The sequence below is a fragment of the Chiroxiphia lanceolata genome, chromosome 17 (assembly GCF_009829145.1).
Source record: "Chiroxiphia lanceolata isolate bChiLan1 chromosome 17, bChiLan1.pri, whole genome shotgun sequence".
Lineage (NCBI taxonomy): Eukaryota > Metazoa > Chordata > Aves > Passeriformes > Pipridae > Chiroxiphia > Chiroxiphia lanceolata.
The window spans coordinates 12,201,936-12,219,371 of NC_045653.1; the positions used below are offsets into that span (position 1 = coordinate 12,201,936).

At 57.2% G+C, this 17,436-nt stretch overlaps 1 protein-coding gene across 1 annotated transcript in view; it reads right to left on the reverse strand.

Moving 5' to 3' along the window:
* The window catches only part of NOL4L (nucleolar protein 4 like), a 62,961-nt gene extending 50,201 nt beyond the window's left edge, over positions 1–12,760 (reverse strand). Inside the window, exon 1 of the mRNA XM_032704746.1 lies at positions 12,383–12,760. Within this exon, the coding sequence (XP_032560637.1) occupies positions 12,383–12,691 (309 nt within the window). The 5' untranslated portion in view covers positions 12,692–12,760. The remainder of the gene's footprint in view (positions 1–12,382) is intronic.
* Positions 12,761–17,436: the final 4,676 nt, after the last annotated feature.

A 17,436-nucleotide genomic window follows, 5' to 3' on the forward strand; every position in this document is an offset into this window, starting at 1 on the left:
CACTTCCCACATGAAAGCGTTCCCCTCTGTATCTCCCAACCACAGCACCTCCCCGCCCCAGTACAGAGTCTCTTGCACGTTAAACTCTAATTTCCTGCTGCTGTCTGGAAGGGCCACTGTCACCCTCGTCCCTGGGACAGCGGAGCAGGAGGTTTGGGGCCAGCCGTATCGAGCTGTCCCTCAAGGTCACCTCCACTGCACACAGAGACAGGCCGTGTCGTTTGCTCTGCCTGCCCTCCTGCTGCCCGCTGGCTGAGGGACACAGCCACTGTCCCCAGCCGGGTCAGGATCAGGGTTCCCCTGTCCCATGCTAGAGTCACCCCTCTGCATGAGCACAGGTTCCACAGCTCACACTGGCAGTGCCATCCCTGTGGCGCTCAGCCATCTCTTGCCCTTTCTGGTTCCACCACCCTGGGTGGTTCCTTTTGGTGCAGGCACAAAGGTGCATCCCTGTGCTGAGATGAGCAAAAGTGGGGTTTGGGTTTTACCAAGAGTGCTCTGCTGCTCCTTGGTCTTTCAGGTGCCTTTCTAATTTCCTACAGGTTGTGTTTTAGTCTCAGGAAATTTTCAATCTTCTAGCAAAACTGCTCAGCTGGACCAGGGAGTGGACAGAGGTCAAAACTGTGACATACAGGATAGGATGTCTCTGTCTGCCATGCTGCCAGAGACATCAGGTGCTTGAGAGATCATAGAATCATGGAATCATTTGGCTTGGAAGGGACCTTAAAGACCACCTCATTCCAACCCCCTGCTGTGGGCAGGGACACCTTCCACTAGCCCAGGTTGCTCCAAACCTCATCCAACCTGGCCTTGAACACTTCCAGAGATGGGACATCCACAGCTTCTCTGGGCAACCTGTGCCAGTGTCTCACCACCCTCACCATGAAGAATTTCCTCCAAACACTATGACTCCTCAAGTCAATCTCCCTGGGCAGCCCCTGGCCTCCTGCTGCAGACACCATCAGCACACAGCCCACCTCTGCAACTTCCCCTCCTGCACAGGCTTCAGTACCAAAACAGACGTTTTATTTCAATATGGACTCTTACAACTTTTGATCAAGAAACTGTTCTTGGTACTTTGCATCTCTGGGAAGTCAGCCCTTGATTGGCTTCTATATTTAGACTTCTCCAGGGCTTTAGGAAGTTCACTCCTCATGGTATTTAGGTGTAGGATGAAAGCAGCTTTTGCGGGGGATATGTTAAACCACAGCAGGCTCCCTCTGCTAATGCTGCGAGGAGAAAGAGGAGCTACATTCCTCGAACTTCCCTTTTCCTCTTGCCCCTCATGCCATGGGCACAGTGAGTGCCTTAGGAATAGGCACTGGGGAGATGCTGGGCTAAGAACAGTATCAGTTGTATTGCTCATAATAAAGGAACCCACTAGATGACGACGGGACTTGATCTCACAGATTTTGCTCTTTTTTCTCCTGGAAATACTTTGCTGGGAAAATTTTCTGATCATTTCTGGTTGAAAAATGGGAGAAAAGCAGCTGCTAAAATGCTGATGGTGTTTCCCTGCACTGAGCATTTCTGTGTCATGTTGCACCATGCAAACATGAAGCTCCATCCTGCACTTAGAGCTCCAGGTCTACCCACTGCAGTGAAAACAGCCCCAGCCCTGCTGAGCAGCTGAGAGTCGCTCCAGCCCAGGAGGGTTCATTTCTCCTGAGGAAACCGAGGCATAAAGAAGAAGTCATTTTCCCCATGCTCCATGCTGACTCGGGCCGGGACTGGGGGCATTCACATTGTTTCTCTACCCAGAACTGTACACAATACTTTTTTTTTTTTCTCAAAGTAAATACTTCCTCGTGAGGGGAGCCGGGTGCTTTATTTTTAGCCGGCAAACACAGCTGAGGTGTGTGTCTTTCACGGGGCTCAGGCGCCTCTTCAGAGAGAGCCACTCTTTCAGCAGCCGCAGCTGAGCCATGGGGACAGGTCCAGGCCTTTGCTCTGACCTCGGCTTATTCCTCTCCCAGCTCCCAGGCCTGGGAATGAAAACACAGCGGCCTGGGAGGGGCGAGCCTGGAAATGGCAGCCCTGCCTCCAGCCAGTGGAGAGGGCCCAGGTGCAGGATGCCAAGGGGAGGTGGGTGGGCGTGGGGTCTGCTGGGCGGCTGGGGAATGGGGCTGCCATCCATCCTGGGGCTGCCTGGAGAAGCCCAGCAGGCAGAGAGCCTTGCTCTGATGGCTGCTCAGAGGCTCCTCGGATGCCTGCTCTGACCAGGAGGCAGAGGACATTTTGCACGGCGCAGGAGAGCAGAGCTGCCTCCCTGCCAGCACCGGGCTGTGCCGGCGGGGAAGCCACAGGAGCAGCTGGATCTGGCAGGCAGAGGCGAGCCCGGTGCTCCCCAATAAATGTGACCCCACACCCTCCAGCCAAGAGCAATGGGGAACCAGCTCTTTCAGGGGTAACAAAATGCTGGGTGCTGTGGGGCAGCCCAAGCTGCTGTTTGAGCACTGCTTCGCTTGGGTTTGGTGAGAAAGGCTGCATGAGCAGAGCACCCGACTGACCTGCCTGGGCAATCACTCCCTGGGGCTGTGGGTTTCCCACTCCCCATCAGCCAGTGAGCGTCACACTCTGCTCACACTCTGCATGTGGGGCCTGAGCAGAAGGGCCATGCTGTGGGCACTAACAGGGAAGAGATCACAGGCATTATTATTTGGGGATTATTATAAAGTTGCAGTATTTCTTACTATTTTGAAATAGGCAGGGTTTGCCCAATGGCTGCACCATCCATGGAAGTGCTTAAGGCCAGGTTGGAGCAACCTTGTCTACTGGAAGGTGTCCCTGCCCAAGGCAGGGGTGTTGGAACAAGATGATCTTTAAGGACCCTTCCAACCCAAACCCTCCTAGTATTCTATGATTCTAAAATGTGAGTTTGAGTTTTGTTGTTTTTTTTTTTTTTAATAAATCTGCAAAGACAGGTAGCAATTTCTTAATGTCATTTGGATCTTGGTTTAGGTGATTTGACGGGACCTGCTACCGGAGTGGAAAAAAGGGGGAAACCGGGAAACCGAATTTACAATCAGAAGAGCGTTTATATTCCATAGCATCCAGAAAAAAATGTAAAACTAGAAGTCTAAAGAACATTGATAATACATAGCTGTAGCACAAACTCCAAACATGCCTAGAGCTGTCTCTTCCTTGAAGTAACTTATCACTGTGAGCAATCTCCCCAGCACTGAGCACTAATCTAATAAAGATCACCACCAAAGCAAAATCCCTTTGAGTCGGAGGGGGCCAAGGCACTGTAAAAAGTGATGAGGTGACCTGTCACAGCAAGGTGACCCCTCTGTGCCTGGGAATAGACCCAGCAGTGTCAGGGCAGCCAGGTGACATCATCACACCCAGCGAGGACACGGTGATGTCAAAATGAAACTGAGGAGGAGGTACAGAGCAGCAGCGGCAGTTCAGCTCGTCAGGGGTAAGCAAAATTATGTCAAATCAGTTACAAATGATGCTACAGTGAATCAAGGTCAGGCTGGGCTGAGAGGCTGAGCCCTGGATGTGTGGCATCCTGGTGCCAGCTCCCTGTACTCTGGCAGTTCCCAGTATGTGGGCCACCGTTGGAGACTCCCACAGCAACAGCATGATGTGCCTCTAGGGAAATGCTGACAGCTCAGTGGATGTTGGGGGGGGGGGTTAAGGGGATGCATACCCTCCCCTCCCAAACCAGACTCCTCATCCAGGTCAGGGCACGACAGAGATCGAGCTGCACCTCACCACAGTGGCTTCAGCACAGCCCAGCCCTGACACCAGAGTCTGGAAACTCCCTGTGAGCACATACTGGTTTCAAGAAATGGGGACAGTGCAGAACCCATGAGGGTCATGTTGGACTCCATCAGCCCCTTTACCAATGTGGGAACCCAGAAAAACAGTCAGCCACTGCTCTCAGTGAGAGCAGGTACTTGTATTTATTCTGGGCCCACATATGGCTCTGCAAGGCTGGAGGGGGCTGTGCAGGGAGTTGGGGCAGGGGGCACAGGGAAGAGATGCTGATGGAAATCTGTTTGGTCTCCCCCTGCATTCAGGTAACTCCCCTCTGTATTCTGACTCACATCCATCATAACCACTCTAGGTGGACCCCAACTCTTCCAAAAGCCGAGCCCTGACTTTAGTAAGACCAGGAAGGATTCACCATTAACCTGGGATGACCAAGTGGAATTTTTTTGAGCTCTTAACTGAGACTACACATGAGGGGAGAAGAAGTCAAGCATGTTCTTAAATGCTCTGTCATGGTAATCCATCCACAGAGATCCCTCTCCCAGGTGTGACCCATCATCCCATCACATCTGGTCTCAGTGCCACATCACTGCAGGCTGGACATGTGGGTCATTCCGAGTGGCCTCACATCTGGGTCCCCCTGGTCCTCTGTGGGTCCGTGTTTCCAAACTGGGATGCTTCTGGGAGCAGAAGAAAGGAGGGGCAAACCGAGCAGGGCAAGGAAGGCAGACAATTAATACAACCTGCCCTCTGCATGAGAAATAAATTGGCAGCTGACAGGTTATAATCTGTGCAAGCAGGATCTTCATAGGAGAGGTGAAGGCTCCATTGGGGGCCAATTGGATGGTTAATTAGGAGGACAAAGCAGAGGATTCGTGAAAATGTTTATGAAACAGCGCTTGGCAAGGGAGCCCCTGAGAAACGCTCACCAGAGAGGAGCTGCTTCGGGCTGGGAGAGGAAACACGAGGGTGAAACAGCAGAACGAGCCCTGAGAGAGAAAACAGCCATGCAAATGTCCGTGAGGGGACGGGGATTCCCAGGTGCTGTGTGGAGGAGTTCAGGGGAGGACCCGATGACATCTAATTTTTCTAGAAATACACAGGCCGTGTCCTCCCTCTTCCTCCTCCCCCGCCCTTCCCTGTCCCCACCCTGTGACCGAAATGGAGGGGAGCAGGCTCTGGGTGCCGGCAGGCACTGCCGCCGCAGCCAATCGGCACCCGCGGGCCGGGCAGAGAAGGGCACGAGGAAAGCAATTAAACCGGAGCTTTGATTGGGCTCACAGATGACTGCTTGTGCTAGAAATGCCTGAGCTTCTTTAGGCGTCTCGGCGGTGGCTGGAGCCGGCCTGATCCCCCATCCCCTCCTCGGCGCGTCGCTGCTGCGGCAGCGGGAGCGTGACTGATGCTCTCTGTCCCACACACGGCTCCGAGAGCTCAGAGGTAGGAACCAGTTGCTAAGAGACAGGACTGTACTTTCCAGCCCACATCCAGACCTTTGTCACCAGCTCAAGGGCTTTCTGCTGGATCCAAACGCCCGGTGCAGGTGAGCGGGAGCAGGCAGGCCTCCTCCCAGCCTCCTCCCAGCTGGGGCAGCCACACAACCGGCATTCAATCTGATGATGGGAATGACAAACCCCAGAGCATCCCCCAGGGACCAGCTTCCCTGCACCGGCTGCTTGTCCCAGTGCTGTGAGACTGCAAACTGGCACACCCTGTGGCCCGTGGGCATTGGTGCGGGTGGTACCCGCAGCACCGACACCCATAAGGTTTTGGATGTCATCACAGTGTGGATGAGGGGATGACTCGGGGTTTGCTTTGAGATCCCTCCTTCAAATGCGAACCAGGAGAGGAGTCTCAAACTTTAGTCTCCTTTTCTCTGGGGGGTGGCTGGTGAGTCTGGATTTTTAGGCCAGAGACTGCCATAAGAGACACCCACCACCAACCAGAGAGCCCAAACATGAAACACAGGCTGAGTGACCCCATCGTTCCCAGAGCACCCCCTCCCTCTTGGTGAGGAGTGGATCCATCAGAGCCACCAGTGTTGCCTATGCCCATCTATCAGAAGGCAAACACGTCCTCCAGGGCTGCCAAGACGAAGCAGAGCAAGGACAGAGAGAAACCACTCACACAGCATTGTCTTCCCGGCGGTCATTCTGTACCAGGAAGACACAACCAGCCTCCACTTCACTTCCAAATGCTGCTGCCTTAACCTCAGACACGCGGCAAAGACACAGTTACCCAAACCTCTGCTCTGCTCTCTGCTCCCATACACTGCACAGTCAGTCTGCAGCTATTTCTCCTCAAATAAATTGCTACTCTTTGGCACCAGACATTAAAGTGGAAGTCAGCGGCTTTCCAACAAAGACAGTGATTTTGGCCAACAGGTACCTGCCCTTGCTACAATCAGCTAATTAAACCAGACATCAAAACTCAGGGGTGGCTCTGGCCCATCTCAATGTGATTCTTTAGAGGTGGGCACAGCTGATATGAGATCAGGGGAAGATAATTACTAATTTGCACTGAAGAAAGCGATATGAATATGCATCCCTCTGTCACAGCAATGCCAGAGCATCTGTGGGGGCCAGGTGAATGGACACCCCACCAATGCTCCTCCACACCTCTGGGCTTTCTCTGCCATTTGCTTGTCCACAGTGTAAGTTCACAGACTGCTCATACCAAGCCTAATATAATGGTAAAACCAAAACTGAAGAAATTATATCAGCAGGAGATTACTGCCGAGAATGGTCCTGAGAAAATTCTTGCTGACAGGAGTCTGGCTGCCTCTCTGGGCTCTGCTGTGGTCTTTAGTCAGTGACCGAATTCCCCTGTCTGCCTGTGGTCAGAGCAAGTCCCTCTCAGCCATGGCCCACGAGGAGAGCTGAGAACAGCCAGGTACTGTCTTTACAGCCAGTCCTTTCTGCTCCTCATTAAATCAGCCGTGAGCGCTTGGACCCTCTTTCTGTGCAAAGGTGGGATATAACCTGGAGTGTCCAAACAACAGCCCCTTGTCAGACCCGGGGTCCTTTCCATTTCAGCCTCATTGACCAAAGCCTGGCAGAGCTGTGCTTTGGTTGTTTGGTTTTGGACCTTCTTCAGAGTGGCACCCTTTAAGAACCATAAATCTGAAAACAACTGTGGGTGAAGGAGATAACTATCAGATTAATGTTATTCGAAAAATGCTGCTCCTCTCGGATCAGCAATGCCATCCCTGTTTCTGGAATCACGTAGGATGAGCAGTATAGATGGCAAGGAGTTATTTTTTCAAAAACTGTTTGGTCAGACATGTGTTGGGAACTGGGACCTTTGCTGATGGGGCTCCAGGTCCCATGAGTGCCACTCACTAAAGTCAGTCCCTGAGGCTGAGGCTGGCTGGGATGGTGGGATCTCCTGCTGCAGCTGTGCCATGCATGCCCTACTGTGGTACTAATGACCACAGTGGGGCTGCCTTTAATCAGGCTTGCAGACTTGGCAGAAATAAAGCAAGAACTGAATTAAATGCTGGTTCCCCCCTTATCCCTAGAAGCAGCTTCAGCAGGCTGTCCCGAGGGGTGGGAGTGGGCAGGAGCTGGAAATGGGCTCTGCTGCCAGATCTTCTGCTCCCGGCTCAGTGAGGAACTTCATTCTACCAGGCTGCGTAACTGTGGATCGTCAGAGCTCTTTAAATTCACCTTGCCAAGGTACTGGAAGCTTCTGCTGCTGCCTGGTGAGCCTAAGCCAGCTCTTGGGCCCATGGGACCGGGTGTCACTGCTCTGACTCTTTATCATGAGCACCTTCAAAAGTAAAATCTGCACCTGGTGTTGTGCAAACTTGGAACTGTGGAATGTGGGGGATTTTCTCTAGATAGGTTGGAGGGGACCACGCACCCAGGCCAGCATTGTACCAGTCTCCTGAGTGCACATTTAAATGTAAACTTGCCATCAGTTCCACTTCTTGGAAAAGCTGGTGCTGCCCCATGTGCTGGGAGTGGGATGTCTCTGCAGGTGAAGGCTCTGTGTGCTCTAAGTAAAGCTGGTGCAATGGGAGTAATAGACAATTTCTCAGATAATACCCTCAGGCCCATCTGCCTTGTCTAAGGCTCTTCTGAATGGTCTTGATTTATTTTTTTTTATCACTTGAAGTCCCCAGAAAGTCTGAGTGGTTATTCACGCCGTGAAAACCTTCTGTTGACTGATGTTCTTAGAGGTTATAGATGTGCAGCTTTTTGGGGCACTGAATATGGGCATTGAAGGGTACTTGTACCAGGAAAAATGTAGCCTCTATTAGCAGTTGGAGCAGCATCTTTCTGACATGCCTGGCTCCTCAGCTCCGGCATTCTGCCACTGTGCTGTGCTGTCCCACGGCCTGGCACCGCAGCTTTCACATCACAACACTCCAGTCTCTGGAGCTAAAACATATTTAGGGATAGGCTGTACTGTGAGATTCATCCACTGCCCCATAGGATGGTTTTCCTGCTGTCGACAAAAGCCTCCATCCATTTTGCATTTTGGACTCACCAATTCTATTTCTAGCGCTCCCCCCACTACAGCACAGCACCGTTCCTCGGCTGAGTTTCATCGGGCACAATCATAAAATAATTTTGAACATCTGGCTCTGGGAGTGCCAGTACAGGTGAGCTGTACCTGCACAACAGCAGCAACCCACCCAGCAATGCCCTCGTGCTGTCAGCGAGCCCCCAAGCCTCGTGTCAGCACTGCGGGGGACGGGGAGAGAGCAGGGAAGCAGAATCCGACGTGGGCAGCGCTGCAGAGCCTGCCCGGTCCCCACGGCTCCGCGCAGCCCCCAGAGGGCCAGGCTGACGCCAGGCTTCCCCTGTCATCCTGCAGCCCCCCAGCCTGCACCACGGCCTGCCAGCATGAATCTGTCCTGCGAGGCTTGGCCGCCGCGCCGGAGTTGTGACAAGCTCCCACCACGCACGGCCAAGTACAGCATCGATCCAGAGAGCAGCTAACGCCCGGGCCGAAGTCTGAGGAGAACCCTCCCCTGCACACCCGCTGCTCCGGCCACAGCCATCTGCTCCGCCGGTTGTCACTGAGCGCTGCCCATTTCCCTGCACCGTGGCTCCATCTCACTCCACGTTTGTCTGGGAAAGACTGTCTAAATGATGCTAAATGCTTAGGACAAGAGGGACATGAGATTATAATGAACTGCATCTTAGCACCTTGTCATGGGCAAATTCTCCCACAGTTCTTAGCTAAGCTGGGGAGAAGGGTGAGGGCTGCACATCCAGTGCCAGGGTTCAGTCCAGCCCACAGATAATGAGGGGCTTCACACCTTAGTGCTCCTCAGCCACGTGAAAGAAGGGCATATCTGGGCACTTTGGGCGGTATCCATTGTCTGTGCTGCAGACACAAAGATACCTTCCTCCTCAATACAGCCTAAATGCATTTTTTTTCCAACTCCCTGACCTAAAGGATGCAGCATCCAGCCCGTGCATGAATAGGGCTGTCAGGCAACAATGTCCCACACCACTAATGCGCCTCTGTTTATCTGCATAGGGCTTTTTTAATTGTATGTGTTAAATGTCCAGCATCTTTGGGACGTTCATCTGGGAAAAAGAAATGTGAACAGTCTCTGTGCCAGACATCCGTCCGCACTGCTGTTCCTATTCCCAGTGCATTCTTTGAGAAGACCACCATCTGCTCTGACCACCACCTAAGGCAGATGCCCCCTTCTCAGTGCACAGTCCCCGCTCTCAAGCCACCCAAATCTGATTAGGCCTGTTCTGATGAGAGGCCTGGAGGAGGGCAAGGGAAAGTTACTCAGGAGAGAAAATAATAACCACATGTTAATTAATTTTTCACTACAGATCCGCAGAAAATACACAAACCAGCTCAGGGTGCATAAGCCAAAAGGAACAGCTCTACTGGCTTGCTGGGGGGCGGTTAATTTGGGGAATTTGGGATTATTATTACTATTATTATTTTCCAGAGGAGGAGTGGCCCCAGCCCTGTCAGGGAAAGGAAATCTTATCCCCACTGCTGCCCTCTACACACTCTTTACCACCTCTCCTCCAGCTTTCCCTCACAGTCCCTTGGATTTCCTGTAGCATCCTGCAGCAAGAGCAGAGCATCTCCCCCACTGCACCCAGGCTGGGGGCTCTGCCTGTCCCTGCAGCAGGGGACATCCCCAGCACGGTGGTCACCTGGCAGATGTGCTCAAAGAAGGGTGAGCAGACAGGACGAGCCAGATCAGGTTGCTGAGGAGCACAGCCAGGAGAAAGCAACCGAAGCACCGCTCCAGAAGTATTTGGGAAAAGCAGCTGAACAGGCATTAAACCAGAATCCAGGTGTTACTGTCCAGCAAAAGCCTTGTATCAGCTTCGTGAATTATTTGACTGTGTGCATGAGAGCAATGAAATACACCCCAAACCTAGCCCAAACCACCAAGGATGAGGAGAGCACTGAATTACGAGGAGCTGAAGAAAATCCCTGTCAAGTTATCTCTAAATTTAAGAGCCACTTGAGGCAAAACCAAAACTCCAGCTGCACCCATCTGAAACGGTCCACGCGATTCCTGGCAGAGAGAGGCATGGTGAGGCCAGGGAGGCTGGGACCAAGGGACCAGGAGGCAACAACTTCTACAGACCCCACACTGGAGGGTTTGGGGAGCACGATGACTGGTCTCCCTACAGCCAGTGGCTCTGCAAAGCACTCCCAGCCCTAATGTCCAGCAGGCATCCAGGCACTGGGAAATAAGCTGTACTGCCCCTTGGAAAATTCGGTTGTCCCCCAGGACATGCCTGTCAGTGTTTGCTGGTTTAGGGGAGCCTGGGTGTAACTCCTGCCTGTAGCCTGCAGGGACTCTGCCAGGGAAGATGCGGGGGCCTAGGCACGCTCCTTGCTGAAACTTCATCTGTGCAGAGGCCCTTTGGGAATATGCGGGCTTGCACCAGCCTGGTTGAGCCCCTGACCCTTGGGACTCCCTCCCGGACAAAGGGGAGGGGGCGTCTAGCGAGCAGCAGGGTCGAGGGAGTCTGGCTCGGCCTCTCTGGGGTACCATGACTCTGCAGCATTTGGAAGATCTGGGATAGAGTCGCCGGCTGGATGGAGAGGACCCGGGGGGAGTGCTGGCTCTGTGGAAGGGGGTACCGCTCCTAATCCGCCCTCCACAGGGGCTCCTGGAGCGGGGGGAGCAGGAGAGAAGGGCTGCTAAAAGGTCTCAAAAAAAAAAAAAATCGCAAAGAATTTTTTTGGGGCATGGCATGGGGGAGGGGGGCTGAGAGGGGAGAAAGAAAGGAGCCTCTGAGCACCACGAAGGGAGAGGGAGAAATAATGACCCTTCCCCCTCCCCCCAATAATCAGGCGGACCAGATGGGAGGTAAATAGTGCGTTTAGAAGCATTTGCCACAGATGGGCTGCCCTCAATGGAAGCATCCTCCAGCCACATCAATGCTGGAGTCTGTGTGCACAGAAAACACTGCACCCTTCAGAGCAGCGGCAGCAGCAGCAGCAGCGGGAGAGGCGGGGAGGGACAGGGGAAAAAAAAAAAATCCCTGCCGGAGCTCTCCGGTGCCCGCGGTCCCGGCGGGGCGGCGGGGGGCGCGGGGGATGGCGGGGGGCGCGGGGCCGGGGCAGCCCCGCCGGGCGCTCCCTGCGCGGGGCCGGGGCCGCCAAAGTTGCGCGTTTCCCCCCGCGCCGGGGAGCGGGACACGCTCGGGACGGGAACAATGGGGCGGCGGGGCAGCCCCGGGCGGCGGCGGGAGGAGGGAGGGAGGCGGCGGCCGGTGCCCCGCGCCCCGGCCCGGCCGGGCGCCGAACAATGAGGCTCCGGCGGGGGAGTTCCCGGGACGGCGGCCCGCGGGCAGGCGGGGGGGGGGGGGCTGCCCTAATCCGGGCTCTGCCGCTGCCCGCACCCCCCGGGGCACCGGCTGCGGCGGCCGCGCCGGGCGGGCAGCGCCGCGGGACGCCGGGGCCGGGCTCAGCGCGGCGGTCGGGCTCGCCCCGCTCCGCTCGGCAGGACTCGCCCCGCTCCGCTCCGCTCGGCGCGGTGGCGGGGCGGGCAGGGCGCGGCGGCGGCGCGGGGGGGGCCGGGGGTGCCGGCGCCCCCTCCCCGCCGCCCGCTGCCCTTGACTGCAGCCCTGTCCCCGGCCGTGGGGCGGATGGGAAATGCCGGGCGAACGTGATCGGACAGAGCGGGGGGGCGGCGGGGCCCGCACCGGGCGGCGGCGCGGCCCCCCCGCGGGGGCAGGTGCACGGCGGCGGGCGCGGGGCACCGCCGCCCCCTCCTCCCCCGCGCCGGCAGCGCCCGGGGACGGCAGCAGCACCGGATGGGACGGGGACGGGGACCGAGGGGGGGGTTGGCGGAAGGTGCGAGGCTCCGGGCGGGCGCCTCTCCCCATCCGCATCCCGGGCGGGTCGGGGCGGCGGGGGCGCGGCGGCTGCCCCGGGAGCGGCGAGGGCTGCGGGAGCGGCCGGGCCCCGCGTCGCGCCCCGCATGGGGCATGCGCGCTCCCGGCGGCCGGCGGGGCTGGGCCGCCCGGTGCTGACGGGACAGGGCCGGCGCGGCGGTGGAGGGGACCGCGGCCCCGGGGGTGCCCGCCCCAGCCCCGGGCAATTCACCCCCCCCCTCCCTGCCCGCACCCCCGGGGAGGACAGACAGACACGGACAGGCAGGCAGACAAGACAGACACAGAGCCCCCGGGGCACGGAGCGCACTAACCGTTCCCGTTTTCACCGGCACATAAACCACCACTTGACCCATCTTCGTCGCCTCCCTGGTGCCGTTTCCCAGGCGGAAGCCCTTGGACCGGACCCAGAACTGGAACTTGCCTTTCTCCCCCCCGCCGGAGCCGCCGCCTGAGCCGGTTCCCCCCTGCAGCACCTCGGCGATGCGCTGGTACTTGCTCCGGGTCACCGTCTTGGTTTTGGCCGAGTCCCCGTAGGTGCGCAGGCACCAGTCCCGGAACTGCCGCCCCAGCTCGCTGTCCCCGGGGCGGCTCCCCCGCAGCAGTAACGGCGGCTTCGGCATCGCCCGACCGGCGGCGGCGGCGGTAACGGCGGCGGTAGCAGCAGCGGCGGCGGCGCCCGGCCCCGCGCCCTGTCCCGGAGCGGGCGGAGGGACAGCGGCGCTCCTGGGACGGGCTGCGGGGGCGACGGGCGGGATGGAGCGGGGAGCAAGAAGCGCAGGGAGGGTGGCGGCCGCTGTAACGGGGAGGGGGGGAAGCACCGGGGCTCGGACAGCGACCGGAGGGAGGCACCGGCGGCGCCAGCAGCAGCAGCAGCCGCTCCTGTCACAGGATCACAGGCGGCTCCGGCTCGTCCCCCTCCCTCCCTCCCTCCGCCCGCCCGCCCGCCCGCCCGTCCCTGCCTCCTCCGCCCCCCTCCGGCCGCCTCCTCCTCTCAGCGGGATCCCACCTGTTAGAGCGGCCTCGCCGCCACCGACGGGCCCCCCCTCCAACCCCCCGCCCCGGGGCTGCCTCTCCCCCCGCCCCGGCTCCGGTGGGATGCGCTCCCCCGGCTCGGCCGCCTTCCCCCTCCCTCCCCGCTTCCCCGCTCCCCGGCCATACGGCCCCGTACAGCGGGGCAGCGGGGCAGCGGGGGGCGGGGGGCACGGCCGGGGCGGGGTGGGGGGTGTCGGTGGGCGCGGGTCCCGGTGCCGGTCCCAGACAAAGGGCCGGCGGGGCGCGGGCGCACGTGTGCGGCGGGACGGGCCGGCGGGGGCGGAGGCGGGCACCTGCCGAGCCGCCGCAGAGCCGGGGAGGAGCCGCGGGGGCAGCGGGAGCGGCAGGGGGAAGGTGGTGAGGGGGGGTCCGCCACCCGCCGGGAGGACCGGGATCGTCCCGCAGCGCCCTCGGTTGACCGGAGCGGCTGCGGCTTGTCCCGCCGGACCGGCAGAGCCGCACCCCGCCCCGAGCCCGGCCCCGGGGCAACCGCGGTCCTGCCGGCCCCTGGAGCGGGAGACAAAGGCCGGACCCCGGCCCCGGTGCCTCTCTGCGCTCCCCCGCCCTCCGCATCCGCCCCGCAGCCCCGGCTGTCCCGCGGCGGGACCGAGCGCCGCCACTGCGGGGCGAGCGGGGGGCGTCAGGACACGATCCCGCTGCTCCGACCCCGAGGGGGCGGAGGCGAGGGGCGGCCACGGCGGGCCCCGGGGGGGTGAGATGGGGCGGCCCGTCCCGGCCGGCGGCTGCGGCTCGGGCTCTGCCCGGCGCTCTCACGCATGTGCCGTGATGCTGGTGGTGCCACACGTGTGCTCCTGGTCTGTCCATCGGTGTCACATGTGTGCTCCATGCCCACCCGGCAGCGCCACGCGTGTGCTCCTGGTCTGCCCATCAATGCCACACTTATGGTCCCGGTCTATTCTTTGGTCCCATGCATGTGCTCCCTGTCCACCAGTGCCATACGTGTGCTCCTGGTCTGTCCATCAGTGCCACAAGCATGTTCCGTGCCCATCCAACAGTGTCACATGTGTGTGCTCTTGATGTGCCTGTTGGTGTCATATGTGTTCCCTGTCTGTCCCTCAATGCCACATATGTGCTCCTGGTCTGTCCATGAGTGCCACATGTGTGTCCCATGCTCGCCCAGCAGTGCCATGTGTCTGCTCCTGGTCTGTCTCTTGATGCCAGGACCTGTTCCCTGTCTGTCCATCAATGCCACACTTGTGGTCTCAGTCTGTCCGTCAGTACCATGGGTGTGCTCCATCTGTCCCTCAGTCCCACACCTGTGTTCCCTGTCCATCAGTGACATGCGTGCTCCCACTCTGTCCATTGGTGCCACATACGTGCTCTGTGCCCACCCAGCAGTGCCACGGATGTGCTCCTGGTCTGTCCATCAGTGCCACATGTGTTCCATTACCTGTCCTGCAGTGCCACACGTGTGTTCCATGCCCACTCAGCAGTGCCACACATGTGTTCCATGCCCACTCAGCAGTTCCACACACCTGCTCTGTCCCAGTTGGTGCATATGAGGGCTGCCTATGTGTTCAGGAGTGCTAGGGCTGGCATGAGATGTAGGAGCAGGGGCTGGGAGTCTGTGGGAACCTGGAAGAGGAATTTGATGTGTCAGTGAGTTGTCAGAGGCTGGTGCTGGAGGTGCTGGGCGTGGCAGCAGAGCAGCCGGGGCACAGCTGGCCGTGGTGCCACATGCCAAAGCTGGAGACATGGGGGAAGGTGAGGGCACTTCATGGCTGAAGGGCAGTTTTCTTCACTGCCCCTTGCCCTGTGCCAGTTGCATGGTGCCCATCCAACAGATCTCGAGGTGGAAATGGAACGCTGTAGGAGCTGAGCCATAGGTTAGCCATACCAGAATGGTACAGTGAAACCAGGGGATGTCCATGACACTGGAGCCTTGGCATTACTTATTGCAATATGCCACTGTAGATCATGTTGACCTTCCCTATCCCACTGGATGTCTGGACACCTCTCAAAAAATTCCCAGTGTCCCCATCCAGTTTGCATGGATCCCAACATGATGCCATTGGAGAGGGACTCAGGGAGTGCACAGGGTCTTTCCCGTTGTGGATTTTCACCCCAAGGCACGTTGTGCAGGATGCCTACAGGAACTTGCTGCTGTGCTGCAGTATTTCTGGCGACCACTATGAACAGGATGGACATCCTCTGAAGCCTCAGCCAGCCATGGAAGCATGGCTTTCTCCAGGGTTGGTTGTGAGGAGCAGTGAGTGGACAGAAATGGCAGAAAAGAAAAGGATGTTCTGCAGAATTTGGGTTCAGTGGGCAACTTTCTCACAAAGACTTTGTGGATGAAGTTGGGCTCAGCTCTCAGCCTCCTCCAGCCCCTGGGCATCCACCTGCCCCAAATAAAGTGACTGGCTGAGCTGGTGTTCAGAGCCAGCTGGTACAGGGGGAGCCATGGAGGGGATCCTATGAGAACTTGGTGAATCAGTGTTGTGGGTGGTGTGGTGACAGTTGGATGTCCGTGAGTGCCAGGGAAGTTCTCATTGCTGGAGTCCAGACACTTTGCAGGAGACGTTGAATGAGGACAGGAGTAAAAGGATGTTTTGCTTCTGCTGAGGAGTTGCTGTGCTCAGGGGTGGTGCTGCCTTCTTCACCATGGTCAGATCTCCTGGCTGAGGTCACCACCGAATTCCCCACCTTGCAGTTGAACTGCTGAGGAGCCAGGGCAAAGGGAATGTCCTCTCACACCACTGTAGGCATGGGCAGATGTCTTCTCCTACCTCAGCCCACCCATTGGTAGGTTTGGGGTCCACTTAGAAAGCAATGCAGAGGCTCCCTCTCTGGTGAGCATGGACAGGAGTTTCCCTAGTTTGAGAAGGCAAGGCCAGCCATGCCAAGAACTGATGTCCTCTGAGTGACTGTTTTGCGCAGACCACTCACACCAGCCTGAGTGTTCAGATCAATATTTTACGTCCCAATCCAGCATGGATTCAATGAGTATTTAACTTGCATTGCATGAGCATTCTCAGGACACACCAAATTAGAGTGCATGATGTTGAGGCTGCTCTTGTCCTTAAAGATAGGGGGAAAAAGGAAGTGGAATTGTTTGGTGGCGCTGGACCTTCATAGGTCAGTTCTGGCTGCAGGTACTGGGTGTGTTCAGCACCAGGTGTCTGCTGACGAATTTTTTATAGACAAACAGGTGGTGCCTCCAGGTCCATAGCTATTTATACTGTATGCAAAAAAGGTTGGGTTTGGGTTTTACCTGAGTGCTCTGCTGCTCTTTTCTCTTTAAAGTGCCTTTCTAATTGCCTGCAAGTTGTGTTCTGTTCTAAAGAAATTTTTATTCTTCTGACAAAAATGCTCAGCTGGACCAGGGAGTGGACATGCACAGGACAAAGGAGTTGGCACCTGCAGAGGTCAGAAACTGCAACGTACAGCAGGGGATGAAATCCTGCTGTGCCACCAGAGACATCCGATCAGGTGCTCGAGAAGTCATAGAATCATGAAATGGTTTGGGTTGGAAGGGACCTTAAAGACCATCTAATTCCAACCCCTCTGCCATGTGCAGGGACACCTTTTACTAGACCAGGTTGCTCCAAACCCCGTCCAACCTGGCCTTGAACACCTGATCTCCTTGCTCAACACCTGGATTTGTACTCAAATAGAGCCAAAACTGGAACTATCTACCTACTGCCCCTGAGTGTTGCTGGGTGGGATCAGAGGCAGGCAGAGGGGTGGGCATGGGGGCACCCATCCCATCCATGGACGTTGGCTAGTGCCGAGCAACACAAACTGAACTCAGGAGTTAATAACCATCACTTTTGCTGGCAGATGGGAGTAATTTCTTGGGGAGGGTTAGAGTATGTTGAGGGACTTATTGAATCACTATGGATGATGTTTGGCTCTTGTAACTTCAGTCATTCACAGCTGGACAGCCAGAGGTACGTGGGTGTCTCAACTGCCTCTACAGTCGGTGTATGACAATGAGCACCTCCAGAAACCATTCATTCCCATGCTCTGAACACTCCCCATGGAGTGAGATGAGTTGCTCACTGGAACTGCCTTATTCTTCCCATCAGACACAAAGAGAGCCCATGTGTCTCTGTCCGTGTCTGAGACGTTCACCTGCCTGAGGCTGGATGGGAGACCTGTGATCCACCAAGAGATTTGTGATCCACCAAGGGAAGAACTGTGATCCATCAACTGGATAGCTGTGATCCACCAGCAGGATGGAAAAGGGGAATGATCCCAAGTTGTCTTGGAAGAGTCATTTCAAAGGAGGCACAGAGAAGTACTAAGGCTCTGGAGATGCTCTGGGCTGCCACCTGGTTCTAGTGAGCCATACTGAGAAAATTTAGCC